Here is an 11,009-nt window from a genome sequence, read left to right on the forward strand (position 1 = left end):
AAATCGATTGGTGCGGAGATGCGCTTATGACCGAGAAACATGCCTTAAAATTTGGTCTCAATTTGGCAACTCCAATCGGGTGTAACCGCATAGACGTGGACTCCGACGACATCAAAGTGACAGAGAAAACTAAGAATGGAGGTCTCTCTTTCGATCTATCGGCGATAATTTTAGATGATATATATCCTTGCTTGTGATTTCTTGCATATTATTTTTAGCATGCTTCTAGAGAGACTAATTGTGTTGTCCATCATATAGCCAAACTAGTTAAAAGTAAGATGTGTGAAGTGAATAAAAGATTCATTTGTAGAGATTATTGATACTCTTGTAAAAGATAATATGGTGATCACATTTCAAGGTGTCCAAGTCTCCCTAGCACGTAATACCAGTAGCAGGCTTGCACGTCAGGTTTCAAAATTTTCCAAGCCAAGCTAATCCTAGCCCCTAAAAAAAGGAGTAATATTCTAGCCAGGACGACTACTCTCAACTGATCCGGGCTCCAACGAATCCCCGCGGGAGGCCCCACCTGTCACCCTCGCACGGGCGCTACCACTTTCCCCCCGGCCTGCACACGCGGAGCAATCTGGGCACGTGCACGCGGGATCTCCCTCCGCCCTGCCGGGCGCCTAGCTAGCCTAGCAACGCAACGTAGCTCCAAAGAAAAAAGAAAAAAGAGCTAGCCCAGCAACGCCAACCGACTGCAATGATTCTCCCCCACTCCGCGCACAAACCCAAAAGCAGATAAGGGAGAAGAAAGACGCCACCTAATAATGTCCTAATCCCCCGACCTCCTCCCCTCGATCGAAATTCCAATTCCAAGGAGAGAGAAAAAAATAGCGACTGAGAGCAACGGTGCGTGCGTGCGAGCGAGGGAACCCAGGCGAGGTAGCGGATCCCCCGGACGGACGGGTGGTTCTAGGGTTAGGGTTTGCGGCGGCGTTGGGGCTGGGGACCGTGCGTGCGCCTCCTTCGACGGCGAGCCGGATGCTATGCTGCTAGGCTGCGGGTCGCTCTCCTCGTGGGTGCGCCGCCTCGTCGCCTGCGTGGGGTACGACTCCCTGCCTATCCACCTCGCTCCATCTCTCCCGGGTTGTTCTTGAACGCTGGGCACTCTGCTGCCGCGCGATTGCTCCGTCTCAGGTTATTAGAGGAGACCTGTATCGTATCGCGCGGGAAGTGGATCGGCGCTCCCGTTTGGTTCGGATGATTTTGTGATTCTCAGTAGTTTCTCAGAGTTAGTCTACTGCGACGAGACAAAGGTGATTTTTTTATTGGCGTGTAGGGGTCGGTTGCTGTGGTTCATATGATGAAATTTGTTCATGATAGTCGTGCCAATCTGCAATGATCTCTGTTATTAGATAGGTTTTAGGCATGCATTTAAGGTCTCTGTATTCACTTACCTGATCAGCTCCTGTTGGTCAGAAATAATTGGTTACCGGGAGGTGTCAGCTGTTTGAACTCAACCTGAATGATTGCTTGATATGGTACCATGTCTTTTTGTTCGTGGTCATTATGTCCAAGGAATGTTCGGTGGTTTTCCAGCAAGTCTGTTTATAGACTGATACTTTTGGTCTGCTGTTAGGTTCCTTGTAGCTCCTTGTTCTTTCCTGCCCCTGAAGCTTCCAGACAGTGGCTTTCTAGGGAGGTTTTAGCATAAATCTGCTTGCACGGAACAGGGAAACATAAATCGATGATTTGCTTGGTCCAGTGATTGAATTTTGTATTTGCTTGCGGAACTAGAAAGGACAAATTATCAGTCCTGTAACTAATTGCTTAGATTGGCTGATATTTCTAAGTAAACTTAAGCTTAAGAATGTGAGTATAGTGCTGAGTATTATCATGTATTTTTTTTATCTTTGCAAAAAACATAGATTCAATTTCAACATATGTAGCTAACAACTTTCCAAATTTGACGGGAATGCACCGGAGTTGCTGATGTTTGCCATGTGCTCAAATATCAATATGATAATCTTCGTTAATTACTGAACTCCAAAAACAAACATTTTTGGATATTGTCAGTAATTATGTGCAGATCTAGTGTAGCGTCCTTTTCACCACACGAGTATCAAGTCCGAATGAACACTTATTCTTAATCCAGTTTTAAATGTGCATAGAATCATAACCGATTCGATATCAAATGAGAGAAGTTTCAAATGTTTTAAATGAACACATATTCTGTAGATACTATTTAAATGATTGACACCCAAGTTAGTTTTTGTTTTAATGTTCTGTTTAATGCAGTCTAGCTTTCCTCAATTGTGGACATGTTTCATGTAATCACAATGGAAAACCAGGCAGCTACTGTAAAACCTTATTATAAGCTTGGAGTGGAAGTTGATCTCACAATAGGTTTTACACAAGCATTTTCTTGTTTCCATTTTTTTGCAACTTCTGTCAAACACTTGGTTCTAATCATTTATTGGTCAATCCTGGTTTGCAACAGAGCAGAAATTGTTTTGGATGTGCGAAGTCTACTCCTATAACAGCTGTTGATGAGCCTTCTAAAGGTTTAAGGATTCAAGGGCGCTCGATTAAACATCGTAGTTTGTCTGAAGATTTTTGGAGTACAAGTCCACGTGAAATGGAGAACAGTGCCTTGCAGTCACAGCGTAGTATGTCTTCCATCAGCACAGCAGCACAATCTAGTGAGCAGCATGGAGCTGGAAGTAGCAGCAACCCAAATGAGTTTGTAAATCAAGGTAAAAAAATCTAACCTTCCACAATGCATGTCCCCCTCACTTCCATATACCTTCAGTTAGGTTATGGCTTATAGCAAGTACTCCCTCCGTCCCATAATATAAGATGTTTTTTGAAACTAGTGTAGTGTCAAAAAACGTCTTACACTATGGGACGGAGGGAGTAATAAATAATTATGGAAGCTAGATTATTAATAAAATTATAAAGATTTGTTTTGTTTCTTTGTTACCATGAGAAGAGAATCATCTAATACACTATGCTCCCTAATTTTGGAGCCCTCCTATTAAATTGAGGTGTTCAATTTTGGATTTAGTTCACGATTTGACCGGGTCAACTATTTCTCAACGAGCTCTTTCATTCAATCCAGGTATTTAATTTTGGATTTGATTCACGATTTTGAGTGGCTCCACTATTTCTCAAATTAATCGGTAGCAACCAGCCTGTAGAAACACATCAGTTCCGTGCAGCCTCTCACCATCTAAAAAAGAAGCGCCAACATCTGAACTATAACACTAATATAATACATGCGTATAGTACAAGTGGCCACCAACGCAAGAAACTTTCCCACATAAGTATTGGTTGATTAGCAGATAACATACAATCACACCGCCAAGAAAGCCCACTAAAACACTGCATTATAAAAGAAAACACTTCGTCATCTTCCCCACACGACAAACCAACTTTTATCTTTATGAATTGAAATCCCAACAACAACAACGGTGCTTAAATTCTGGATCGAGTATACTTTATTCAGGGATCCTAATGCTATGCTGTTTTTTTTTTCTAAAACAATCAATTATCTAATAGTAACAAAACCGTCAGTATCAGAGAATGCCACAAAAATACATGATCTGTGCGTGAATGTGGACCTTACTGGCAAGCATGTAAAGACCGGCATCAACAGGCGTAAAGGTTTGCATCATAAACACGGGAATTGGCAAAATGAATATAATATGAACTGAGAAAAACTTGATCCCCTGCCTGAACAAATCAATATACAAAATCAGCGTCAAAAGATATAAAACATGAGAAAAGGCGATGGTAGAACAAAAAAGACAACAAGAAACACAGCTTCACATATGTAACATGTGCAGCATCAGCAGCTCCTCTGAATTAACTGAAATATCCAACCGCAACATGATTGAAGGAAAAGAGGTTCCCAGAATATGCAAAAATCTCTTAGCAAGCAATACATATATGGAGTAACAAAAGCACTCTCTTCGTATTGTTCATCTTGATCATCAAACAAGGACTAGTATTTCCTTGACAGACTATGTCACGATGTGTTCACAAATGGCAATCTTATATGGCTATACGCAGTAGTTGTGCTGACTTTGTAGTGATGTTACTCTATTTATGACTAGTTGCTGTTGTTAGCTGTGCTTTATGATCTTGAAATTGCTGACGGTGGCTACTCAGCCGGCCAAAACACTAGTTTAACCGACATTTGTTTTCTCTCCAATTCTGTAGGTCTTCTACTCTGGAACCAGACTAGACAGCAGTGGGTTGGAAACAGAAGGCTTAATTCTCAGCGTCAAAAGACCCGGGAGCCAAAAATAGGGTAACTTTCATGCATTTTATTTGTTCTAATGGAGCCTCAAAGATCTTGAATATTCGGAAGATTTTGCAATAACCAAAACAGTCTACTAGTCTATCATAGCGTTAAATACCTTACCTGCTTGAAGTTGTGTACTCAATTTCTGGCATTCTCCTGACCGGCTGTCATAATTTGTGGCTCACTTTGATTCGAGGATATGTTATATGTATCATCAATCTCTTGGTTTTGTCAGTTCGGTTTTGACTAGTGATTTCCAAGAGTGCAGAATCTTGTGTAACACCTTTTCTGGAATCTCATGTAAACTTTGAAGTATTAGACATTTGTTTTAGTTCCTGGTGGTGTCTTTTTTGCAACAACTGTTTGAGATTGGCACTGGTCCCTTTGTCATGCATATGCCTGTTGACTGTAGTTGGAATGCTACATATGAGAGCCTGCTAGGAAGCACCAAGACATTTGCACAGCCGATCCCTCTTGGTGTAAGATCTCCTGCAAACCTCATAGCATGTTACTCTTCGCAATGTCTTTACTTATCTTTTCGGTTTTCCAATGGCAGGAAATGGTAGATTTCCTCGTGGACGGCTGGGAGCAGGAGGGCCTATATGATTAGCTGCTTAATTAAAGGGTGGTGGTATTGTCTGGGGTCTCGTTGTTAATCGCTGGAATGTACTCAACTTTGGTTTAATCAAAGCGTGTGGGTGATGAATGTGGATTATCCTCGTGACAGGATGGCATCCCTTTTTCTTTTAAAGTAAATGTAACATATTTTTATCCTACTATTTTTTTTAACATTTAGCATTGTGGTCTCCCCCTGCCTAGTTTATGTGTTTATTTACATTTATTTAGTAGCAGGAAACAGTCTTGGACTCGGAGAGTTTGTGATCTTTTCTTACGTGAGAGTAAGGAATGGAAATGGGACGTTGGTGCGGGAGGTGTTCTGGCCAAAAGATGCGCAGGAGATCTTGAAGATAAAACTACCCAAACGGGAGGAGGATCATCCAGGCACTTCTTTGTTTGAAGTGCGTACAAGCTGGCATAGTAATTTGAAGCAGTCCGATGAAAATCAGACCGGAAGTAGTATTGCTCGGAAGGGCGACCGGAATATGTGGAACTTGGTGTGGAATGTTAAATCCCTAGCCTCTGATAATCTCGCTACAAAGCAGAACAAATGGAAGAGGAATTTGGAAAGAGATGGTAGGTGTAATATACTCCCTCCGTTCGAAATCACTTGTCGTAAAAATGGATGTATCTAGACGTATTTTAGTTCTAGATACATTCATTTCCAAGACAACTAATTCCGAACGGAGGGAGTATGTGCTATGGTGGATGAGAATAGTTTTTTGCTGTGGTGAAATGTACAAAGGCCCGGGCCTTGCGAGATCAGATATGAGGGGACTGACTGCCTCTGATCCTCCTCGCCAAAATCAAACCGAAGTAGCGTGGCTTGCTCTAGTCTTCTGGCATGGTTGGTTCCTACGAAATGATGTGGACCAAGGAAAATGCTCACATTGTGGCTTTTTCAGCTGATAAGGGAAAGAAGCCGGTTCATGCTACTGCTTCCCTGAAGTGCCAAATGTCAGTGCTGAACAAATTCGGACTAGGTCAAGTGGAAAATCTAGATGGACTAAATCACCTGATGGATGGTTCAAAGTTACACGGATGTTGCATTTGTGGCCATTACGGGTGAAGCTAGTGCTGGGTATATTATAAGAGATACTCCCTGTCTGTGCTAGTGATCTAAACACTCTTATATTTCTTTAAAGAGGGAGTAACATGGAAAGATTTGTTAGAGATGAGGGTGTAAAATTGCCTGTCTGTGCTAGTCTTGAAGAGGCTGAAGCTTGTGCGTGCCATGGCCTAAGGCTGCTCTTGATATGGGTAAGGAAGAGATCATAGTTGGATCTGATTGTGCTGTTGTCATATCAAACATTTATGGCTCATGTGATCCCTTTAGCAACATGGAGAGAGCATTGCATGGTGATTAGGAAACTTCTGCAAGATAGATCAAATGTTTTTCTTTTTCTTTTTGAAGATAGAGAGACATGACAACAAGTTTGCTCATGAATTAGTCAAGCAAACCCAGATCAGTAGTAGAAGGGCAGTCTATCTGGGTCAACTACCTTTGGATTTGGCACGGCCAGTGCTATCTTATTGTAATAACCCTAAAATGATGTTTTAGTATAATTGCATCTTTCCCCCAAAAACCATTGTGGTTCCCCCCTAGTTTATGTGCTTTTGTAGCCATGTGACACAGTATATGAAGTATCCATGAACCTTGCTTGACACGTAGATGCAAATGTTCTTTTTTTTCCATGTTCGCATACGAACACGTCACTGTGTACCTCCAAGGCCGAGGATGATGCACCACTGCTCACATCAAAGGAGACCCATCCGGAAGCGCGGTACGCAAGCAATCCGATGGGTGCTTTTCAGGACCCAAAACCACACGCGCCCGGGAGGGACCCCGTCTGGACATGCGGCGGCTATGGGCTGCCCTAGGTCGGTTCGCCCGCCCCTAGAGCCTCGAGGATCGCTGCCCTTCAACACGAACAATGAACGAAGAACGAGAGAGAAAGAACCAGGGGTAGATGTAAAACTAGGGTAAAAAGTAGATGTGTTTTACGATTGTGTGTTGTTAAATCGGCCGTCACCCCTTAGATAAATAAGAGGCGGATGGACTTCCCGTACAAGAAAAGGACTCCAAATCACGTCCAAACCTTTCAAAAATTAACTGAACTCAGATTTAGGTAAGTCTAGAATATTAGCTCGGTTTTTAGGTCCCACAGGCCACAAAAGACCTCGGAGAAGATGAGCCCCAAAGCAAATTTGACCGTTTCGGTGAGACGAACAACTTTCGTGTGGAACGTTTTTCGATTCGAGGCCATCTTCAGGGCCGAATCGTTCGCGCAAAACATGCTGTTACTCGCGCTACCCATCAGACACCGTGGCTGATGGGGCGCGCCACTTTTGCCCTGTGACAGGGCCGCATTCAGGTGCCTGTAACTTTTGCATACGAACTCGGATTGGATTGATTTTTCTATCAAATTCAATCATTTCGACGAGACGAAGACAATTCGTGTAGACCATATTTCCATACGAGGCCGTCTTGGGGGCGTAATCTGCCAAATAGTGTTCTGAATACAAAATTTCAGTACTTCAAACACAACTTCGGCCTTAGAGATGAGATCGAATGGCTATGGCCCAAATATCAAAGTTTCTTCTTTTGACGATACAAATTTTTTTCACTTCATTTGAGGCCATCTTAATTGTGTTTTTGATCATGCCAAAATCTGGTGTCAACACATGCCCCCTATTTTTGGGCAAAGGTTGCATGCCGAAAAATAACTTGCACAATGCTCTTTCTAAGGACAATGTCAACATTTCATCGGCCATTTGTACGTGTTGAGGACGATAAGTATATATTTACCATTTAGATTAGCAACAAAAGTGAAGCTAATCAAACATATGATGACTTGGTAATACCCTTTCATGATGTAAGAAATTATATTGCATCCATGGATTAAAATAAGCCCATTGAGGGTAACCAATCATACCTGATGACAAACTTCATGGCATAGGCATCAACGACATTGTTGAAGAAAATGGATAATGTGTGGACCGAAGATGTTGAAACCTTGGGCTTGGTCCTTCATAGTTTTCACTCTTTTCCTTCTTCACCTTTGCCGCACTCCTTGTAAAGGAAGCTTGCACATGATTCTTATTTTGAATACTTCCTTTGGGAATCCATGCCATGTTTCTCTTTTCAAGTTCTTGTGCACTAAGCTTTTGCAACTTCTTCTTTTGGCAATACGATAAGCCGAGTAGGCACCCCAGCCGTGATTTTGTTTGAAGTAATGGTAATTCTTGTTTTACCTTGTGCACTCTCAACTTCTTCCCTTCAAATTTGGCATTTGATTGACTTGCCATTGCATTTTGTAGCTAATGTCAACACTTTAATTGGTTCTTTTTCATTTAAGATCATATCTAAAGTGGCACTCTTACAACCATCTTTTTTGACGTGGTAGACTTGCTCAACCACCTCCTTATTCATCCTTGTGCTCCGGACCGATTCTTTTTTATTGAAATGGTCTTGAACATATGACCGCTCATTGAACGTTGGTCTTCTTGGAGCTGCATAATATTGGCGAGATGGTTTATAATAATATGGAGAATGTGCCCTTGTATCATACTTGTCCCATGATGGATATGGATTTACGTGAGCATATGGAGGCATCCACGACATTGGCATTGGCGATCCAAAATAAGGATATGAACAAGTTGCATTCAAATTATCTTCTTGCCAATATCGATCCTTGGATTTGCACCTAGGGGGTGATCTTTATGCTTTTGCATCAGTTGACTGATAAGCATTGTTCTCCTCACTTATCTTCCGATATTTTTCCAATAGTTGCGCGAAAGTGACTTTCGGCTTTTTACCTTTGTGTTTACGCCAGCCTTTGTTTTCTTTGGTTGTGCTTGCACCAATCTTTGGATTTTCTTGTTGCACCCCAGTTCTTGGCATCTCCATTGTAGTTTTGATGGAATTCTTGCCCTCAAGATTATGTTCATTATGCTCTTCAACAACTTATCTACTTGAAAGCTTGATCCCATCACCTGCAGTTTTTACCTTCTCTTTAAATGGATCGACTTGAAGCAGCCGATGCAAAAACCTTTTACCATCGGAACCGATTGGAATAGACTCGTCATCTCTCGGTGTCTCAACAAATTTCAATCGTCCTTTATCAATGGACGATTTAACTATTTGATGAAACATGTTGCAATCCTCAATGCTATGCTTGAATGAATCATGCAACTTACAATAAATTTGTCCTTGGATAGATGGCTTGACGGTGATCAAGAATTCTAATGCAATTATTTTTCAACAACAAATCAAAGATTTGATCACACATGTTTGAATCGAAGGTATACATTTTATTTTCTAGCCGATCTTGGTGTGCGAACGACTTTGGAGGTAAGCAAACGAATGGTTCAGATTTAAAATCTCCTCATTCGGCTATGCATTGTGTTTTGCACTCTATCTCCGATGTCTTTGGATAAGATATAATATTAGCATCGGATTTCTCAAAATAATTTAACCTTGACTTTATATTTCTGAAACGAAAATAGTTAGAACACACATGTCTCAATTGAGACCATGCGTAAAGTATGAAGCAAGCAAAACTACCCAATTATATATGAACTTTAAATAAAGCAATGGGAGAAGTTTTGGTTGCAATAATAAGTCACCATCGGTCTCTTTGAATGGTACAATGTATTGACCGATATGCTTTGTAATAATTTTATTGCTAACAAGTAAATTACCCTTTATCATTGGTCTTTCAAAATTACTTATGAGAATTTTTTGTATAGCATCAACAATAAAGTTGCGACCAAATCGGAAGATAGATAAATCACTTGCTAGACATACCTTTTCAAACACGTTGGGAGAGCATGATGGTTGCGTTACTTGAACGGTATGTTGTTCCTCTCTCGAATAGCTCCCCAACACATTGTCGTCCTATTTTTCTAGAACGGATTCGACATACGTAATATTTGATTCGGTCTTTTCAATAGCCGAATTAACTTTGTTATCCGAATCACCACATTTTTTGACAATTCTATCCATACCCAATGCTTTCTCTTTTTGGCATAATCTTGCTTGGATTGCAGCAGAATTAATAGGCTTTCCCTCTTTTATTAATTCATGTAGAACAAGATTACATTCGTCCCAAAAACACGTAAGATTTTTCGTAATGACCCAATCTGGATAGAATTGCCCCCGACACTTTTAAACCCTTTCGGTAATGAGATGTCACCGAAATTCTATAACTGTGCAGGAAAAATATTGTATGCTATGATACTAGGTGAAGACACATGTGATCCTATAAAATGTTCACTTATTCGGCTATTAGCGTGAAGGTGCGAAGCCGAATTATGAATACCTATAGTTGCATATGATGCCAAAAAATTAGTAGCATGAGGTGTAGCATATGGTGATTGAGGGTAATTGGCCAAATAACTAGTAGTAGCATGGCCAATTCCCCTATCCACGGGCATGTTTGGATTAACATGATGCAAATTAGTTGCTGATGAATAAAAAGATGAAACACTATGTTGCATTCCATTGAAAGTTCCTACATGGGGTGTTTCAACTTGATTAACCGAACTCATCATGTTGTTCATCGGCATATAGATTTGTGGGGTTGCCGATGCATGGGAGTTGGGATACATATGTTGCATGTTGCTAAAATTATATGAAGCTGAAGCATGAAGATTATTCTGAATCGGTTGTTGCACATAATTAGATGCATGATTGATAAAACTAGGGCTAGCAGATACATTATGCTCATTAGACGATCTAGCAACAACATATGCATTATTTGCATCTACATAAGTGAATTGGGTATTCGTATTACCTTCGTAGATTTCAAACCCTAAATGACGATCTCTTCGTAGTAAGAACAGACCGGAGACCGTTCAAAGCTTCGTCCCCAGCGGAATTGTCAAAAAGTTTGTTCGCACACGAACACGTCACTGTGTACCTCCAATGCCGAGGGTAATGCACCGCAACTCATGTCGAAGGAGACCCGTCCGGAAGAGCGGTACACAAGCAATCCGGCGGGTGCTTTTTAGTACCCGAAACCCCACGCGTCTGGGAGGGACCCGTCTGGACATGCGGCGGCTATGGGCTGCCCTAGATCGGTTCGCCCGCCCCTAGAGCCTTGAGGATCGCTGCCCTTCAACACAAAGAATGAAC

The 11,009-nt window shown here is 41.5% G+C and overlaps 1 protein-coding gene across 3 annotated transcripts; it reads left to right on the forward strand.

Annotated features, from left to right (window-relative positions):
- Positions 1-689: 689 nt before the first annotated feature.
- On the forward strand, positions 690-5,058 carry LOC123136941 (uncharacterized). Of its 3 annotated transcripts, none has more exons than XM_044556458.1 (5): positions 690-1,048; positions 2,449-2,699; positions 4,168-4,258; positions 4,665-4,731; positions 4,809-5,058. In XM_044556458.1, the coding sequence occupies exons 1-5, from the start codon at positions 990-992 to the stop codon at positions 4,860-4,862; spliced, it is 522 nt and encodes a 173-aa protein (XP_044412393.1). In that variant the 5' UTR covers positions 690-989; the 3' UTR covers positions 4,863-5,058. The 3 variants fall into 3 exon arrangements, with proteins under 3 accessions (XP_044412393.1, XP_044412394.1, XP_044412395.1); XM_044556459.1 differs by having other exon boundaries at positions 691-1,048; positions 2,444-2,699; XM_044556460.1 differs by lacking the exon at positions 690-1,048 and adding an exon at positions 1,051-1,259 and having other exon boundaries at positions 2,444-2,699.
- The last annotated feature ends 5,951 nt before the right edge of the window (positions 5,059-11,009 follow it).

The sequence above is a fragment of the Triticum aestivum genome, chromosome 6B (genome assembly GCF_018294505.1).
Source record: "Triticum aestivum cultivar Chinese Spring chromosome 6B, IWGSC CS RefSeq v2.1, whole genome shotgun sequence".
NCBI lineage: Eukaryota > Viridiplantae > Streptophyta > Magnoliopsida > Poales > Poaceae > Triticum > Triticum aestivum.

Coding starts and splice junctions, on each gene's coding strand:
- LOC123136941 (XM_044556458.1), top strand. CDS start 990: ATGCTGCTAGGCTGCGGGTCGCTCTCCTCGTGGGTGCGCCGCCTCGTC. Junction 1,049..2,448: donor CGCCTCGTCGCCTGCGTGGG/GTACGACTCCCT, acceptor GCAACAGAGCAG/AAATTGTTTTGGATGTGCGA. Junction 4,259..4,664: donor ACCCGGGAGCCAAAAATAGG/GTAACTTTCATG, acceptor TGTTGACTGTAG/TTGGAATGCTACATATGAGA.